This window comes from Mycteria americana, chromosome 11 (genome assembly GCF_035582795.1).
Source record: "Mycteria americana isolate JAX WOST 10 ecotype Jacksonville Zoo and Gardens chromosome 11, USCA_MyAme_1.0, whole genome shotgun sequence".
In the NCBI taxonomy this organism is placed as follows: domain Eukaryota; kingdom Metazoa; phylum Chordata; class Aves; order Ciconiiformes; family Ciconiidae; genus Mycteria; species Mycteria americana.
The window spans coordinates 12,429,571-12,450,108 of NC_134375.1; the positions used below are offsets into that span (position 1 = coordinate 12,429,571).

The window sequence follows — 20,538 nt, forward strand, 5'->3', positions numbered from 1 at the left end:
ATTAGTGTTACAATGTTAAAGATCCAGCTACATTTTTTCCTTATCTGCATAGACCATTTCATGTACAAGATTTTAAAATAGGTTTTTCTTGTAGATAAACTGTAACTTGAGTATTTGGGACTCACTTTTTCTCCTTCTGGAATACCCGCATGTTTACTGTTTTCATTTTTCATCAGAGGGAGTTAATAAATGTATTGCAGATCAATGTCCTCTATTTGCAATGACATTTTACATTATTGTATTGATTTCAAGGCAAATCATGTCTGCAGATAATAAAAATCAATCTTGGAAGTGGATTCATCTGTTTTCTATGAGCAACCAAAGAATCAAAGTCCAATACATAAATACTCAAATGTGCTCTAATGTTTCTTTCTCTTCTATTTGTGAATGAAACATTTATCCAAGACCGTAAAGTCAAAAGCATCTGAGACTTGATGACTGGCTAAACTTCTGGGAGCTCTTAGTGTTCTGGGCACCATCAGGCACTATAAGAAACGCTGAAGAGAGGAAAATATGACCCTGAACTAAAGAGATTAATAACTGGTGAACAACTAAACACATAGTATGAATTAGCATAGCAAACTACAGCTATCTTAATAGATTGCTTGAGTACTTTATGGGGCATGGCCAAAATTAAGATTAAAAAGAAACAGGGAAAGACCAAGTATTTACAATATTTGGCCTTCACTATATCACAGACTTGAGCTGTGATGAGTCACATATATGCTTTCAGGAACAGGCATGTGGCTCTTTCTTACGCCAGTGTAACTCTTCTGTTCCATATAATCAGCTATTACACATGTGCTCTCCCCAAGACAAGTAACTGATTTACAAGGCACATTTCTTAACAGAAAATTCTGCAGCACTTACAGTATCCTCTGGTGTGTACTACGGTAGTTCAGCCTAATAAAATGTAATCTTATTAAAAGCGAAGGGGACGCTACTGGTTTAGAAAAGGGAATTTAGCTTTGGGACTAAAGTAACTTTTCTGATTTTAGAAATATATGTGGTTAGTGGTCTAGATCTTTCCATGTAATCAGGCAGCACCGATCTTTGGCAACGAAGGCAGTGATACACAGCCATGTATTTAACGGGGATTAAGGAAAGGAGGGGTGGAATGTTTGACCTTTCCTGGAAGAGCAGAGACTCTGATTCAGCAATACACTCAGTTGAGCTGGGCATTTAGGACATGCTAAAATTGCTTTCCTGAAAGAGGATCCTTATCTTGCAGTTTACTTGGCTTAAATCTTGCCATATTAGAACCACAGTGGTGTGGGGGACATGCAATTATTTTTGAGTAGGTGCTTCAGCATGTCACGTGAGTCCCTTTCTCTTAGGCAGCCTCTGTTTTCTGTTAGTGTGGGCAAGGTTTTTTTAAGAGGAGAGTTTAGATGTTGTTCCTTGTGACTGCACTCCTAAGTAACCTGTCCATCTAGCTGCTGAAGATCCACGTCCAAGAATGGCAGTTTCCTCCTCAGCTTCATTCAGAGCTGAACTGCAGTCAAGGTACAAGTTATTAACATATTTCTTAAACTGATATTGAAAAAGAGCTTCCCACAGATTGAAAACTGTCTAAACTTGATGTAAGAGTCTCCCTCCCAGGAATTAATGCCTCCCACCTCCCAGACAGGGACCAGGCAGTCAATCAAGGGATTGCATTTCTGCATACTCAAATATGCATTCTTTGTGTGGCTGAATAATAAATGAAGGTTAATTTAAATCTGAAAACACATTAAGAATGGAATTGCTTCAAAGGATACTGGAGAGGGATGTGCCATTATAGCAAATTCAAAGACAAAATATATGAAAATATATCCACTCCACTGAGAGTACAGAGAGTGTTACTTAAATAACAAGAGGGCACAATACTTCATTTTAACCTCCATTTTACCTAGTGCAATGCAATCTTATCAAATCAAGCTCTCTCCATACAATTGTGAAAAAGAAAATCATATGTAATGGGGTCTGGAAATGACAATCAAATCTGTCACTCATAGAAATATGTACTTGCTCTTTATAGCAGCATGCAACAGTGCCTGATTACAGTAGAAAACCCAAACATCCCTTCTCTATCTCTTTGCATTTCAGACTAACATAAAAGCCACTTCACTTCAGAGGTGCCTTAAATGAAATAGGTATATTTGACAAACGACTGAACCGTTTGTGACACGCTTTATAGATAACCCCGTGAATTCAAGGTGTCACCTTTTGTGGGCTATTGATTGCAACTAGCTGATACCTGTCTTTTCAAGTATAGAATAATCCACTGTCATTGCAAAAATGATGGCCATCTTACAGAGAAGGTTAATCAGATACAGGAGAAATCATACCTAATCTTTGACAAATTGCAAGTCACTCAAGGATCAATCACCGTTCTCCTTGTAACACAAGCCACAGGTAACTGTGCAAACGTAACGCCATGCAGTTTGCCATGCAGCCCATATACACAGTGGCCAACAGCATTTTGCCCCTTCGAACAGTTTAGCCTGCTGAGACGGTTGATTTATGGGGCTTTTAAGTATGTTTTGAATAGTAATGACCATAAATAAAAAATTTTCAAAGAGAAGCAGCACAGCTATACTATGATACGCAGGCATTCAAACTGCAAAATTATGAAGTAACTGGCACAGTCTTTGCATTTTTATGGTACAGTATGTGTTTTAGGCCTTTCCTATCCGAGTTCTGTGTCTATTATCTACACCCTCCTCATAAGGACCAAGATCTTCGGAATTAGCTGACACGCAAGAATAAATCCCAAATTAAGAGTCATTAGGAACGGATGCCTCTTGAGCTGTCAAACTTACAGAATAGCATGAAAATCACTAGCTGGACTTTCCAGTTTCCCTTACCCATCCTTGACATCACCCAGATCAAGGCTTGCATGTGCCATGAATGTCTTGGGATAAGCAAGTCTTGGCATACAGGTCGTTTATCAAGCAGCCCAAGACACGTTCAGCTTCCCAAGTACCTGGTGTGAACGCAGTGCATCACCATTCGTATTGGTAAGGGGAACTGGATGGGAGCACCTACTGATACCTCTGAAAACAGGAAGCTTTTACCATTACATTAGTATCAAGAAATTGGGCAAATTTAAGATTATTCTACTCCATGTCCAATGTGTTTTAACTTGGTTAAAATAAACCTTGGCACTAAACTGCTATATCAATATATTCACCCAAAGTTAGTAAAACCCACATACATGCTGCAATACAGGTATCTGTATAAATACCATTTTGTACAATAATGCAATCTGCAGGAAGATAAAATACCTCTTGGTTCTCAAAATTAATACAATTATTTCTCAGTAATACACAATACCTTATTATTATAATCAGACTATACTTGCTATATAGAGCCATACACACACACACATGCAGAGGGTGTCAAAGTATCATTCTGGTATATATCTACATATAACCTAAGGTAAATTTATTTTCATTATTATATGCATGTGTGGCTGTGTATGTTCAGGGATGTCCCTAACTTTCTTCAGGCACTATCTTCTTTACATTGGGATTTTGGCTATCACATGCTGCAGTAAAAACCACAGACCCACAACTGCCCTTAAGCTGCATTACAAAACCAGCCAAAGGGAAGCATCTGCTTTCACTTTCATGTGGTCAAGAGTCAAGGTCTACTGCAGTCACTTTTGTATTTGGTTTTAGGGATTTTTGGCTTTGCTTTTCCCGAGAATTTCAATTTGCTGCAGAATAAGAAGAGCCGTGGATCTAAGACTGTACTTCTGTGATATGAGGCTAAAGATCTTGCTGCAATTCAAGAAGGAATTTAGAATATGTAGCAATTTTTTGCATGCTTTGCCAACTTCATTGCCTGTCCCTTGTAGGACCTGTCTTACAGACAGTGACTGGAGAGACTTTATAAAGGCCAGCACTTAGAAACACAATTTAGGTATCAGAACTAATAGTTCTATTTAAAACTACAAGCCCTATGCCACACATCAGCAGAATACACTGAATATTTCCATTGCTAACTTGGTTTGGCCAATGTATCCTGAGAGTTAACCCCGCATGGATGCGGAAAACTCTTACGTCCACAAAAGAGCAAGAGAGTTTTGTCCTTGCTAAATCATTTTCATTGATTTTCTCTGACTGTGATTTTCTTGGTTATGGAGGCAAAGAACTGGGACCTGCTGAATATATGCTCATTATTAAATGAAAACAGCACCGAGGACGATTCCAAAGTCAAACTTCTTCCGTTTAGCAGTTTACCGATTCTCAACCCTACTTTTAAAATACAAACCCATTCCGGTTCAGCAGGTTCTCTGGCTGCTTCCAGATGCCTTAACCCTCAGGTTTGGTGGGTCTGTGCTGTTGAGCTCTAATGAGCAATCAGGACTTACTGCCTTACTCTAACTTTCCTCATTTCTAATGTACAATTCCTTTTTGCCCTTCCTCCCTCCACCTCCTGGCAGATTAAAAAAAAATAAAAATTTCTTGACAGAAAGTGGGCTATCAAGATTCACTAATTTTAGTAAGTACCAAATGTATTTGTTTATTAAAGAGTTTGAATCTCCATTGGAACACAAAACTCAATATAAAGACCCAAGAACAACGTAGAGAGTTTCCCACTGGAACTCATGGCTATCTGTCATTAGGAAAAACGACCACCTCCATTTTCACCACGGAGTGTTTATCTCCTGCTGTTATTACAATGGCTTATCTGCTGGGTGGTTGCTGTATCCATCCTGTGAATGCCTTCAACCAAAGTATTTCTCTAAAGCAGCATCTGCTCCTACTATTTTATAATTAGAATATAATTAGTAGAAGTTCTCGCAAATAGCTCCCATAGAGAAAGGACTCTACCACACAACAGAAAGATCTAAAAGTCCCAAGCTATTTACAATCTACTCTAAAAAGAAATCTGGGCATTTCTCTAGAGCCTCAGGAAATGACATCCAGACAAGAAGACATAATTAAGAAGTTGTTATGCAGGGGGCAGGACAAGGCATGACAATCTGCAGGCAGGTAGGGCAATCGATTATGCAAGTAACTTTTAAAAATTTATTTTCAGTTACAAAAAAATCTTGTCAGGTCAGCTCAAAAGGTCAACCTCAAGCAACAAAGTCAAACTATTTAATAAACTAAACACAGAAAAAAAATATGGCTGTCACAGGTAGCATCCAATTTTCTTCCATTTAAAATTATTTTAAAACAAAATTGAAGTAACTGTTTAAAGAAAATGTTATTTCAAATAGAAAATAGATGCCTCTAGTTAATAATTATAATGCTGAATTCTTATTCAAGTTGTACATATAAATAACAGAAAAGTTTAAGTCTATTCTGGTCAACTTGTGGAAAATATACATTATCAAAAAGTACCTGCAAGTTTAAGTCAGCAGCACTTACACAAACTCAGCTACAAAGCTCAGGAATTTACAAGTATCCAGAGAACTGAGCCAGGCAACAGGGAGAGGAGAAGCCGGAGAGAGGGGGCGATTTTAGCCCTCTCTGGCGGCGTTCACAGAGGGAGCCCACCCAGACCCGCAGGCTTGCACAGGGCTCCTGCCAGGGGCAAGCACAGCAGGGGAGCCAGCCTGTTAAACGCTAGTTTGAATATTTAGACTTTGAATCACAACCAAATGTGAACAATTAAGCTTAACAGAATCCCATCGAAAAGAGAATTAGATAAGCAAAAGAGGGGGCAGAGTACAGCGTGAAGAGCAAGGCTGCTCTGTGGGGTGGGGGCCAGCACGAGCACAGACCTCGGAGTGAGAGGGAATAAAACAAGCTCTCCTTACTTTCTGTCTGACCTTGAGCAACTCATTAAAAGTCTCTGCTGCCTTATTTGCCCAGCCTATAAAATGGAAATAAGACCTTCATTATAAACTGTTTTGTCTTCTTATACCACTGTGCACAGCGATATTTTTATTTAAGATTAACTTTTTCTTGAAACCCCATTGAGACTTCCATGCTACCACCGGCAAGACTGAAGCTCAAACACCTATTTCTGAACAGATCAAGTGACAGTAAGAACAGAACCAACAAAACAAACCTTGAAAAAAAAATTTCTGGGCCACAAAGGTCCAATTTGTTTTCTGGTGAAGGCAAGATGTCCTGTGCTCTCTTGCAAGGAAGCGACTCATGTCTCCATCTTCTAATTAATTCGTGACACACTGAGTGGGCAAACCCTTCTTCCGAGGGACGTGCCACTGTTTTGCTCTCTTGTTGGTTGAGCCCCGGTCCTGATGTTACAGGAAGGGGCAGGATGGAGGCAGGATCACACGTGAAATGAAAATAACAACCTGCAAGACCATCCCGTCATTATAACTTGCTCAAAATCCCCAGCTCCTACTCTACTGAACAAATATTCAACACAGAACATCATTAAAAAGTGTCTCCGACATTTTTCCTGTTACATGGCATTTTAATTCAAATTAGCCACAAGCTTTTCTTATGTAAATAATTTCAAAACAAGAATGAAGATCCAACTTGCAAAGATACACGTAGAGAAGAGGAGGAACAAATAGCGTGTCAGTGCTACCATCTCTCCTTTCAGCCTGGTTTCAGCACCGGATGAGTTTGGCCCCGAGCACACAGCTTCGCTAGGGTTTCAGCCATGGTGTAGGGTTTCTACACCATTGCTCCCCGACACTCCCACCCTGCCTGTGGCTGTCTGCTGCACGGAATGATGTTCATCTTCAACTGCACCAAATAGTTTAGTTACCAGGACTAATGGATTCAGGCTTGGATTTTTACAGAGACTTTCTACTGTGCACTTAGACACAAAAGGAACTGAAATTTTCACTGGCGAAATACTGCTGACTTTCTAAATAAACTCTAATAAAGATTATTATTGAGATTTATTCACAATGTAGCTAAAAGAAAACACAGCACTAAAACCTACAACTTTGACCACTAGTTCTTCATGATATGCTTAAAAACTTCAATCATAACGAAAGCAAAATTCATATTCCAAATGTGCATGTGACAGAAAGAGACAGAGAAAACCAACGTAAGCCATGGCAAGTCAATTCAGTCACAAAACTTCCTTGTATTTCAGAGTCAATCTGCTTTTGAGTCATGAACGTTCGTATTCATGTTGTATTCCCAAATGACTGGCTTGAGCGCTGTGATACAGTACACCTAGAACTTAACCTATTCCAGTGGCGTCTGATATTAAATTCTCTCTGCCATCACGATTTTGGGATTAAGACAAGAGACTCTGGTCTCCATATTAACTTTGATGGGATTGCACATAATCTTACTTAAGTTGCATTAGAAGAGGGGAAAATCAGGTCCCAGGAGTCCCTAATATTGCAACCACCACCTCATCATCGCTCAGCAGTGCTTTAGTTACTCTCTGATGTGTCAAAACCCATCACTCCTAGTCTTTATCCATGTGCCACTTGGCTATTATTATCTGATAAGCAACTTTGAGTAACCTGTTTGCAATCCAGCTAGGCTCAGGGAGAAAAAGTCACAACAGCTCAAAACCTCAGAAGTTGGGTTCTGCTAAGCTGCTTCCAAAAATGCTTCTGAGAAAATATACAAAAGGACTGATATTTCCCCGAGTACTGTCCCAGATTCATTTCTTCAACACTCTTACACTTTTCCCTCCTACGACAGAAACTGTGCTCTCTAAACACTTCCTCTGTATCTTTGATGTTAAAAACATAGCCTTCAGGCCAGTCTGTTCTTAGCCACTATTTTCAAGGATATAAAGTTCTTAGGATAAGAGAGTCATTATCACTTTCCCCCTTTATTCTCCCACACTGCTTCCTTCATCTTTACCTGAAATGGAGATCGGCAGTCACTTTCTCAATGCATGTCATGTTTAGATCATTATCTCCCCTATCCCTAACTGCAGAGTCAGACTGAATTACTTTGGTGTGGAAAGAAGTGGCTCTAGGGAGACCTGCTCCTATCTTCCACAACAGGACCGTATACTGCAATAATCTCAGTTTTCTCTGTTGTATTGTTTTCTCTTAGAGCGTGGCCCCAATTTACCCAAGATTTGTGGGATTCCCATGAAACTCACGTCTGGAAGTTCATCCCACTGCATGCTTTGGAAAAGGACAAACTGTATGTATCCTCCTTTGGGATGAAGATCAAACTCATAACGTTAGTAGATTTACAACCCAAGATCTTCTTGAGCAAAGAAAAGACATGGGATTACATCCCACAGCAGCACAACTGTCATGTTTCATTTTCTAGAAACCAAAATAGTTCCACAAAACTAAAAGCTTGAGGAGACAGATCTGCTGCTGCCAGAAGTTCCTGGTATCTCCACTAAGACACACAAAGCTGCAGGAACTGAGATATGGCCCCTTACATCCAAGCCCCGTTGGACTCCTTTCTTCTTAAGTACTCGGTATGTGTGCAGAGCCAGCAGCATGAACTGTGAACTGCCAGAGCCACCGGCACGGGAGAGGTCAATCAGCTCAGCTACCTCCAACTGACTTACTCTCTTGAGCACACTTCTGGCTTGCTCTGCATGGTGGTACTGCCTCGTTAATCCGGTTGTATCATGCTGGCTCGTCCTACAGACCTCAGCTTTTCCTACTTCTCGTAGTTGCTCTTCTTCAAGGGCTAAAGTAATCCTCTGCAACAGCTAGGGAAATGGGCGGAAAACGTTAAGTCAGACACATTCCCTTTCTTCTGAATTTTTAACTGTCCCCTGTCTGATAGTAATTTCCAGTTAACAAGCTCTGGCTAGTCTTCTTCACTTATGAAATTAACTATTGGATAGAACAGTTTGTTGCTTATGTTTTATATACAATCACATACGTAAACACACACACATATAATCAAGTGGACTACATTTATTTTGATTAAAATAGCTATCAGAAGTCCTTGATCTATGGTTTCATTTTAACTATGTTGGGTTTTCATTTGTATTCAAAAACTGAAAAATATTTTAGCCTTTCCGAAATGCATCATGTTAAAATAAATTGAAGCAAGTTGATGAAAAGTGTTAATTAACCTGCTTTCGTCTCATTAAGAGTCTGTGTTTAACCTATAGGTCATCTCCTCTTTCAGCTGATGTATGGATTTGATCTTCAATGATGACCTAAACAACCCAATCTTCTATTGATGATTAAGAACTCCTGAACCTCATGCTTTTTTGGGAGAGGACAAGAAAATTCCTGAAATGAAAGCACTGAGCTTTTTAAGGAATTATTCTAAACCTTTTTTTATGGCAGGAGAGGTTGCAATAATGCTGACCCTGCAATACATTGTGGGTTTAAGATGAAAATACAGAACAAAAATATGAAGTCTTCCCCCCGCCCCCCCCCCGAATACAGACATAATGGTTGAACTTTTCTTAAAAAAGTATTTTTTTTCCACATTATGTGCTAAATCAGGTATATTTCTAAGCATCAGCCACTTGCTCTTGTCTTGACCTCCTTATCTACCTGTGCAGTTATCAGTTTTAAGGCCCCTGATGTGCCTGAAGGTTGGCTGGGGGTTGGAGGGACACAGAGGAGAAAGAGGAAGGTGGTGGGGAGGGAAGTGGGGGGAAGAATCTGCTGCGTTTACCACGATCCAGAGCAAATATTTCACACCAGCTGGCACTCTCTACATCAGAATCAGATAGGCAACGTACCTGGAGAAGCTGCTCCATAAGAGTCAATATATTTGTATTTCTGCTTTTAAAAATATAACTCTAATAATGCTAGAGATAAGTCCAAAATTGGCAAGAGAGATAGGCTGGAGATCTATGCTTTTTAATATCAAGCTCTTCACCAAGACGACTTTTATCACGTTAATGGCTAAATCACACTGATTGTAAAACAGCCAAAATGAGGCAATTAGTAAGGCCTGTGACAGCCACAGAAAACGAAACGCACAAGGTTTTCAGTGCAAGCCAGATGGATATCTTCAATATATTTCTTATTGTCTGCTTGTGGTAATACGTTCAATTAAACTGAATCAGTACTACAGAAAACCCTTTGAATTGCCTGAAAAAAATTAATTGTCTGCTGCAAATTTAATGAAGCTTAACAGTTGCATTATGTTTACAAGTTTTATTTGTTATGATCAGTAAGTGTTTACAAGAAAAAAACCCTAACTTACTTCATTCAACTAGCCCTAAACGCAAACCATTGGTACTTTACAGCTTATTTCATTTACATGTTTCTTTGCCATTTACGGTTTTTGTCCTTAGCAGCTGACCTAATTTTTTTCTCTCCCAAATAAGAAACCGACAGCTCTTGCTGTGCTGTTCATTCACGAGTTGTTGTGAGTTAAGTCTCACTCAACAGTTTGACCACAAACTTGTGTTACGACATGTCCCCAAAGGGGCCGATGGAAATACGCAGGGATGGGCTGGTCCCTCTGATGCTTGCTACGATCCTCAACGTCCAAGCAAGGTCACCGACCTTCCCCAGCACAATGCAGCCAACAGTCCACGGCTGTCGTGTTCGACGAGTTCACGTTAAGGAAATCAAAGGCAAAAGGCGCATCTGAGCAGACCCAGGGAGGGGTGGCTTTGAGGAAGGCTCAACAGCATACGAGGCATCCGCTCCTCATTTTGCCACTTCTGTAATCTCAGAATAATTACGACCTTTTTGCTTCAATTAACTGTCAGAAAAATGGAAATGCTGACGTGATACACAGCTATTTCATCTTCCCTGGGGGGCTTTGGGGCTGACCTGATTTTTCTGATGACCTCAGGTTCTCACCTGAACAGAGCTGGGAGAAAAACCAAACGTTTACCAGACTGAGGTGTAACACGCGCAGAGGAGATGCACCTGCCAGCTCTGAACACAAAGGTGAGCTCCTTACAGCTGCAGAAGGGAATTTGAGTAGGCATCGTATAACAACCTTGACTGTGGTTTGCAGTTGGAAATAAACACGTACGTTGCCTGAAACTATAAAATACTTGATTAAACCTTGTGTTTGAAGTGCCATATGGAGAAAAGCTCCTTAAAAGCTGCAAGGACCCTGAGGTATCTACTGGATACCAGCCCCATCACCAGCTTCTACTTTAAGTTTTTCCACACAGGGTTTGTTAAGGAGACCCAGCAAAGTGCAGCCTGAAGCGTTGGGGCTACCACGGTGGAGGAGAGGGAGAAGTAGATGTGGCGGATACGCAGATCTCTCATTTATAATTGTGCCTTTCATGCAGTGCTTTGGGTCATAATTTTACTTAAACCTAGCAAAAGACCCTTAATTGTGTCCTAGAAATAATTGGTGTCGGTGGAAATAGTCCAATTAGAGCTGAATATATTCCTTTGCAATTTTACGGCCAAAGATTATTGCTTTCATTGTCAATTGTCAAAATCAAGCATTTGCTACTGGCTGTGAGTTAGAAGTCAAGAAAGATTTTCAAACTTAGAAGTAAGTCTTATTTCCTAAACATGAGAATACTTTAACATGTACTCATGAATAAATCAGTACTTACATACCTCTATGGCGCATTCTAATCCTTTTTTGCCTATAAGGCCCTGATTTAGATATTCTGGAGAACAACAGTTTGTACTCTAAATTGACTTTTTCTCCCTGAAATTTTTTAAAACAATGTGTTAAGCCTGAGAAGGAATATTCATTCATGTCTGGACTACATATAAAAACTGTGTCCAGCAACTACTAAAAAACCCTTTAACAATAATAAAACTTCTTTTGACTTTTTCAGAGTTCTGAGTCTTTGGTAAGTGTAGAAGATCTTGGCTTTGATACCAGCTGAACACACACCTCGTGTGCTATCCAGCATAATTATAAAAAGCCCATAAAATATGGACAGCCCTAAAGTGCTGCTCTGGGATTATTACTTTAAACTCTGCCTCTCTTTTTTAAATTATATTTTGTGCTTTCAACACCAGGTGTCGCTTAACCAGGTCCTTTCTTAAGGGCTGAGGCATAACCAACATGAATTGAAATTAGATTGAGTTGAACCGTGAGGAAAGAAAAATAAAGACCTTGCATGACCTTAAACACTGCTGGATCAAGACAGACCTCGGAAAGACTGACAGAGGAGTTATTCATGTTTCAAAATGACTACCCACTAAACCCACGACATATGGATGGATGGCATGGAAACTGTCTGCAATAGCTTTCTGGGAGAGCTTTCCATATGAGCAAAGAAGCAAAGAATGTATCTGATGGGGGAAAAATCAGGGAGGTATAGAGAGGGTTTCTGGTAATGTGGATAGTGCTTAAATGGGACAACAGATTTAAGTATCTGCTGCATTCTCCCCTGGTTAATGTAAAAACCCCCAACATCTTAATGTATGGCTTACTCTCCCTCTTGGGAAAAAAGTTAACCCCCCACCCCAAGCAACTGATATCCCAGTTACTCGGAAGAAGCCATGACATAGTTGAGAACAGCTAGTAAAATTCACTGTGCTAAAGTTATTTGTATTCACTGATTGAAAAAAAAAAAACACCCCAAAAAAGGACACTGACGAAAATACACGCACTTCTTGCTGAAAGATTAGCATTTTGTGCAACTGCAAAGTAAAAACATTACACAGTTCCTCTCCATTCAGAGTACACCCTAACAAGGAAAGACACTTTGTTAAGGCACCCAACACCTCTGCAGAGGTCGGTAGATATATTTCAAAAAAGCTATACATATTTTTGACAAAGAGAAAATCAGGTTTATTAAACACGACCTTTTTTAATTGATGGAGTCAGTAACGGCACTATTTGAGAACTAGCTCAGTTGCTGGCAAGTCCAACATTTGCTGATCTCAGTAGTGCAAATGGCCATAGCGTTAGATTTAAGGCTGGCACTGAAGCCAAAGCAGATGCTAAAGAACACAGTCAGCAATACTAGCTCTGCTATGCAGAATCAGTGTCTGTGATAACGGAAATAAATTATTTTTAAGTACAAAACAAGATATAAATAGACACATACACCATCCTAAGGATGGAAATAATTTTGTAAGGAACACACAACTGTGATCTAAAACTCATATGGTAACACTTTGGATATTCACTCTGGATTGAGTTTATCTATGAATATCCAACAAAAAAATCGGCATCATGGTGACTTGTAACCATTTATTAAAATAATAAAATAATTGTCTGAAAAGCCATGAGGGATATCATTCAGATTGGATGATTCTCCAGTTGATTTTGATCTATTTTCTGTGTTTTATTCTTTAGACTACTATAACATAAACATGGGATTCATTTAAAAGTCTGTCTGGATCCCTAAGTTTATAAACAAATAACACATTAAAAAAAAAATCAAACTGAAGGCATTATACTAAGTTGTCTTTAACACAATTACGGGGGGTTATGATGATGTCTTCAAAGGTATAAAGAACTGCAAATGACCGAAACTCTACTGCAGTGAAATTCAATAGCCGGTGTTTCACGATGAGCTCTGTTGGTGCACACAGATCTGCGACCAGCCTCTGCGCCGTTCAGCTTCAGAAGGCTGATGGGTACGAAGGTATCAAAGTCACCTCAGCCTAACCAAAGAACATTATGCACAAATAGAAAAGGAGGCATAAGCAATTCTGTTTGATTGCATGTGTGCTCGTTAGCACATACTGGCTTACTGTATTATGTGGAAATTAAGCCACGAATGACTTGAAGAAACCCTGCACCATGCATTATCAGCCACGTTCAACCCAAAACTTCTGAAACATGCAATAGCGGACAGATGGTCAGTCATTAGAGAGCGATGTCTCTCCACTGGCGCATACCTGTGGAGCTGGAGAGCTAAACTCTTTTCAGTTCTTTATGGGCAGCATAATATTCATAATCTCTGAAGATGAAAAAATGGTTACTCCTTACCTACTAAGACAATCCATAGCAGTATAAATCCACTCTAGCCCCATGGATATGAGGCAAGCACAACACATTTTCCAAAGAACATAGTTCAATACTGATCAAGTGATGTCGAAACGCTGACAACCACAGATGGCCAGAAGGGCCAGGAAGGCCATCGCATCCCACCGACACTGTTTTTACAGAGTGCAAACACAGTGTCCACGCTGATCAGCACAGCACGGCCCCTGAACTATGAGCCCAGCTACTTTTAAAGGACTAGAATAACACAGTAAGAATTGCAGGTTTAAAGGCAGTAACATTTGAAGTCTCTGAAAAGTTACTCGATAATGGGCCAGAATTTACAGTATTTAATAAATCGTTTCAATTTTAAGTGCAATACACCAACTCAATGTTCACACAAAGGAATAGGCTTGGAATGGAAAAGATGCAATTTTGTAGAAAATAATTTGGATCACTGTGCTGGACAAAATCTAGACTATCAGTCTATTCAAGCGTGAGGAAAAAATAACCTACTGACATTATCTTTGTATTCTTTTTCTGCTAAAGCGATACGGATACCAGCTAACAAAAGTTCTCTTGCTTTTACTGCCTTGAGCCCTCCCATGACAGTCCAAATGAGATGAGCTAATGGCAGTAGGAAAATGTTAAAGGTGCATCATAATGAAACAGGCAAATAAAGTCAATGGAACTTGCCCTGGTCAGAGATGCAATAACGTGACCGGAATGCTGTACTTCACGACAAGAACAGAAACATACAGACTCTACCAAGCATTTACATGCTGTTTCTGTCCATTAAACCACAGCGACAAGGGGACTGGAAAGGCCTGGATCATCCTGGTCTGCAATCAAAGGCAACCAGATAATAAATGGTACGAAAAGCCGTTTCTGGCAAGCTGGAGTGCTTTGAAAGCCAAGAGCATCTCCGCTGCAGGACAGTCCCTGCCACCGCTCCTCTGAGGCCGGTTCCATACTGCACAGCTCCAAGTACAGAAGCAGCAGCAGCCTCGCTCACCTCTGCCACCGCCTGCTTGGGAATTACAAAGGACCACACCACGAAGCTACAGGCTGTGGAGTCAAGCTGAATGATTCGATTTATAGATAGATTTATATATAAATTTATATAATTATATATATTTATATGGATAGATTTATCGCTCAGAACACAGCCAAAAGGAAAGCAATGTTTGAGAAGCAGTCACACGTGTCTATGGTGGGTGCCACGATCCATTCACCCCCAACGTCACAAAAGCAAACCTGGCCACAGGCTCATCCAGATACTTGGTATGTCTGCTGGGAAACAAGCTGCATGACAAGGATTTTCTTATCCTGTGAAAGAAACGGTGGCAATACGCTATTATCATCTGCATTCCTGTCGTTAGCTTGTTTGTGCTGCTTCTTCCATACCTAATGCTGCCAGAGAAACTTCATTTGGGTCTTAGTCACTGCTACTGAAGGGCACGTTAGCACCAGGAGCCTCTCCTTGCGCTTCCTATATTCAGAGCTTTTATTGCAACGTCTTGAAATTAGTTTCCTATTTCAGAGCTGCTGCTGTATTAGCCAATTTATATCGCTGCATTAAATACCAATAAACTCATATTGTACAGTCTACGCCTGTTTACACTATTTGTCATTTAATCCTCCAGTACTGAGAAAGTCTATAGTCTTTCTGTGTGTTGGAAGAAAGAATTGAACATTTAGCCTCGAGTACAGGAAAAAATGGAAAAAGAAAGATGGAAAATTAATATTTATATACTACATGTAAACACATGGCATGTTTTACATAGCTCTGAACACTGGCTGAGGGATTCTTCTTTACCCTTACAAATTCAATCCTGCTTTTTAATTTAAAGGTCAAACCATACATGCAAGTTTGCAAGATTTCAGGTCTCGGAGGCCATAGCGGTTCTCATTTAGCACCAACCAAGAGAACAAACCCAAACCACAATCTCACTGGTTTGGAAAACCACCGAGGTTCACCAGCTCTGACAACAGCATGTTAATACACAGCCCTATGGGCACCCGTCAGAATTTCATATTTTTTAAGCTGTCTACTCATGCATAATATGAATATTTATTCATCCCTCTCTGGTTGTTTGCCAGAGATTTATTTTAAGCTCCTTGGTTCTGGTGTAACATATACTCTCCTCCTCCTCCCATCCTTGCCTACACTGTCTTTGACACCATCGGCATCTCTCCCTGAGAGAGAAAGAAAATTAAAAAAAAAAAAAAAAAAAAAAAAAAAAAGAGAACCTGCAATATTAATGGAAGAATGCAGGAAGGGTAGAAAAAATGTCTTTTGACCTTCACAGATTTTTACTGAATGACATAAGATGAGTTAGAAAAGAATATAAACATATCTTAAGGTCAAAAAACTCATCAGCTGATAAATTAGTCTTTTTGTACACTGCAAAACTGAGTTAAAATTCAGTCATATTTCCGTGAAAACTTGCTGGTGTTTTACTTAGGGCAGAGAAACTCAAGCATTTCAGTATAAAATACAGTATTTTACACAGTTCATTTGGAGTTCAGAATAGTTTCTGCTCTTTTATACTTTTTATGGGATAGACTTTGAAATTGCATTTCTCAGTTTGCTGTTAATATCCACATCTTGGGCTTAAGAGTTTATTCTCTGCTTCATGCACATGTGTCGCTCCCATTAATGCTAATGGAATCGAGTTAAAACGGAGCACTGAGGGAGAAAAAAGTACTTGCTAATCCTTTATAACCTTACCGCAAAGAAAAGTGATTTGTAAACCACGTGAACCCAAAGATCAGGTACAATAGCTGCTGACTATTGTGCTCAGAGTTAGGGGCTATTCCTTGAGTACTGAGAGGAAGAAAGGATAAGCCATGGATTACAGAAGCATGACTCTCCAATAACAGAAACGAAACACAGTCCTATTTTCAACGATTGGCTTTTTTACGGTGGTACAAGGGGTCCCTGAACTGCAGACCCCGATTCAACCCCCTTGGTCCCTTGCAACACTCTGAAAACCAGGATGACCTGAGCTGTGCCCAGCCTGGAGATGAAAAGCCAGTGCCTCCTGCCGTGAGCACGCACCACCCTCCTGCGGTCCCCGTGGAGCCCAGGGAAGGATGTTTGGGCTCTGTTTACCGTTTTGCTCTCCAGTTTTGCTCTGGGGCAGGCAGTAGCTGATCGACCCTTTTAATAATAGACAAGGTCTTTTTTATGTTCGTTCTCCCTGAGCATTGCTTTCTTAGCTATTTGCTGTGGGTGCCTCCTTAGGACAGCACAGATTAAGGAAAGGCAGAGTCAGCTCATACAGAGGTCTAATGCTGATCTTCACTTGTCTCTCGTTTTGTTTGCAGGGACTGATGTGGGCACGGGCAAATGCCATACAAGCTGTTCAAATCAACTCCAAACCTGAAGAAGTCTTGGTGTCAATATGCTACAGCATTCCTTTTACAATAAATACCTGTAGAAGATACGAAGGGATAACACAGCCCTCCACCCTGGGGCTGCACCGTCGGCCCCTTGGTGTCAGGGAAGCAGAAAGGTCAAGTGCTATGAAGCACAACGCCAGAAACATCCCATCTAACTACAAGTACCTCACTGGACGGCTAAGGTAGAGGCAAACATTTTGCTCAAAAAAAACCCTGCTGCTGTACCACTGTCACCAGCAGTGTGTGACTATAACAGGGGCTCACCAGCTTTCTCAGCACTTGCCTGATCCTGACATTACTTGCTGAAATGTGCTCTGACTATAGAAACCATGGATTAAAACTTGCATTGAAACATTTTAAAGTATTCCCTATATACCATAAAAATAATTGATGGGGAGAGCCTCTAACCAAATACTATCCATCAATGTCAATATAGGGGAGAATTAAAACTGACAGCATTAGAGCTTTGTGATTGATTTATTGCTTTGTAATCAATCTTTCCTGATTTGTTATCCAATATAGGTTTTTCTGCAAAGAAGAAGGAGATGGAGAGTGATTATAAGTGTAATAATCTATATATTCATTGCCTATAATAATTCATCAGACATCGGACTACTCATAAGCAGGCCAAAAATTAATTTAAGTCACTTGTCAGTCTCTCTCATTGTTTATCAAATTATTACTTTAAATATTTTTGTCATATGTTATAGCTTTTGCTTTTGAAAAAAATACTTGACAGAAAAATTCTGAACACACATGAATAAACACTTCGAATTCCTGAAATGCAGAAATTCGGCCCTGGATAAGAAATAATGAAATTAAATCAGAGTTTGTGCATCTTTTAAAAAATTATGACATTGAATTGCAAGGGTGAAACTCTTGCATCATTCCTCAACAAGACAAGATGTATTAAAGAGCTGAGAAGGTTTTTTAAAAGATAATAGAAGTTTAGGAATAACAAGAATAAATGAAGTTGAACTAGATAAGTCATGTTTTTAAAGGACACCACCTAATCTCAGCATGCTGAGGGCAACATTTCTCCACAGATATGCCATGGCTTTATGCTCCTTTGCAAAACTGAAACTTAGGACACAGCTGGCTGCAGCGACAGCAAATATTTCTCAAGCATGATTACCTGCCATTGCTAGAAACAAGTCATACAACGATATGGACCAGGGACCTGGCTTTGTATTACAATTTCCGTATTTCTCAAGCATGATTACCAGCCGCTGCTAGAAACAAGTCATACAACGATTTGGACCAGGGACCTGGCTTTGTATTACAATTCCTGTATCACTTGAAGTATAATTTTAAACTACGTGTGAAAACAAATGCATTAACTTGCTGTAAGCACCATCAGTCAGTGTGACCACAGACACCTTCTTGCTGTTAAAGTTGTCTCCAACCCACGAGGCTCAGCAGGTTTCTGAGATGCAAAAGACACTTTAATCCCCCCGGGCTCCACCTGCATCAGCATCAAAGGGGAAAGGTGCAGCATGCATGGGGCTGCTCGGGACACTCTTAGACGCTAAAATGGAGTATCACTCATATGCAATAAAAATTGCAATTACCTTTCACAACCAAGCTGCCCGTGCTGCTTGCTGTCCCGAAGTGGTTTGTGGCCACGCAGGTGTAACTTCCTGCGTCGGATTTGGTGACGTTGACAATCCGGAGGCTCCCATCATCCAAAACAGTGATTCTGGAAAGACAGCAGACACAAAAGTTATATATTTTTTAAATTAACATAAAACTCTTTTGAGTCTGCATTAATCATTGATGGTTTGAACAACAGACAGTCCGTTGCCCGTTACAGAGGGAGTTTAGCTGACAGAAATCTCTCAGGACGCAATTCATGAATACTGAATGCATCATTTACATGAGTTTTCTGTGTCTTTACTTGAGGGCAAGTTTAATTTACACAACAGCAGCTTGTGTAGGTTTTACACGTTTGTACTTTGATATTCAGCACTCACCATGACAACCCTTGCAACGTGTGGTACACAGGCTACATCTAAACATCTCCGTGCTCGCTGCTTAACAATGTAGAAGCTTCTGCCGAACAGATGCAATGAAGCAGGTGTTTCATTGCTGCTTTTTTTCAAGAAGGCTGATGGCTTTTCAGCAAGGGTACCACGCTGCCAAGCTTCCCCTCCACGCTCTCCACCTCTCTGCCTGCAGTATAACTCAGCCCGTGGGGCTTATCTGCAGTTGCACTTGCAGATTAAAAAAAAAATATCCTATTCCATTCCCATCCCGTCCTCACATATGTACTCCCCCTCAAAACGGTGGTGTTATCTGCAGCAGTACATGTCTCTTGGATGGCGGGCGGTAGGCAGGGATGGCACATTAATTCCAGGGGTGATCCCCGGCCCCTCCTCTTGCACACTGGCTGCACTTCAGGCTTGCCTTGTTCTCACGATTAGCTTTGTCTCCTGTTCCATTTTCTTCTGCTCTGCTCTCAGTCAATGAAAACAGAAAACCTGATCCTGCACAGCAAATCACATCGAAACATGAATGACTTGTGCCCTGCGGAGGCATAATCTAAGGAGACTCCAGAAAAACCTTTCCCCTAGCCTAATATAACCTTTTAGCAAAATACTTGGTTGTCTGCTCAGTATCACGTCTTGCAGCAATCTGCTTTCTCCCCTTCAGCCACTTTCAGACCTGCATTGAAAATCTTGTATTAATTCCTGCCTTCTCCTGCTTGATTATTTCCCAATTTAACTAATTTGAAAGAAAACTAAGAAGCCTTCCTGCATCCGTAACACCAATCAAGCTCTGCACAACCGGACTGAGAAATTAGGAGGAAAAAAACTTAGCAAACAATACTTGCACCATTGCAGAAGTGCTCAGATGGCACTTCCCACATTAGAAGGCTTTAAGAAACAGACCATATGAATCGGCACGAGCCTTTTCTTGCAGCCATGGGGCAACACTGAAGCAGCTGAATAAAGTACCAGCGTGAGACAAGGCATGAATGCAAGCGCAAAGGACATCTGCCCACGCCAGCCATGGGGCTCCACAGGCTCCTGCCAGCTGCAGCCCCTGGGCTGAGCAGGGTCTCCAGTGAGACTCAGGAGACATCAGCTCACCGAAGGGAGCTGCTGCGGGTGCCTTTTGTCATGCCATGCTCTCTTGATGGACACATACAGGCTACTCAGTCCTACATGCACAGACCTGCTTTGAAAAATGTGAGTTTGAGTGTCTTTACAACGATGGTACTGAGTGAGGAGGAGGAAGATGGTGCAAGATGCTCCGACAGCAGCCACCAAAGCTCCATCCTGGCTAGCCTCTCCCTGACCTGCTCTTGCAGCAACACAACAACGTGCAGGCCAGCTGGCAGAGACCAGGGACAGAGGTTATATTTCACACATCAATAGCAGTGATATTAATAGAGGTTTCTCAACTGGCTTATAGGTCTCCA

At 40.6% G+C, this 20,538-nt stretch overlaps 1 protein-coding gene across 1 annotated transcript in view; it reads right to left on the reverse strand.

Annotated features, from left to right (window-relative positions):
* LOC142415610 (contactin-4) overlaps positions 1-20,538 on the reverse strand; it is a 194,443-nt gene that overhangs the window by 22,761 nt on the left and 151,144 nt on the right. Inside the window, exon 12 of the mRNA XM_075514156.1 lies at positions 18,686-18,813. Within this exon, the coding sequence (XP_075370271.1) occupies positions 18,686-18,813 (128 nt within the window). The remainder of the gene's footprint in view (positions 1-18,685; positions 18,814-20,538) is intronic.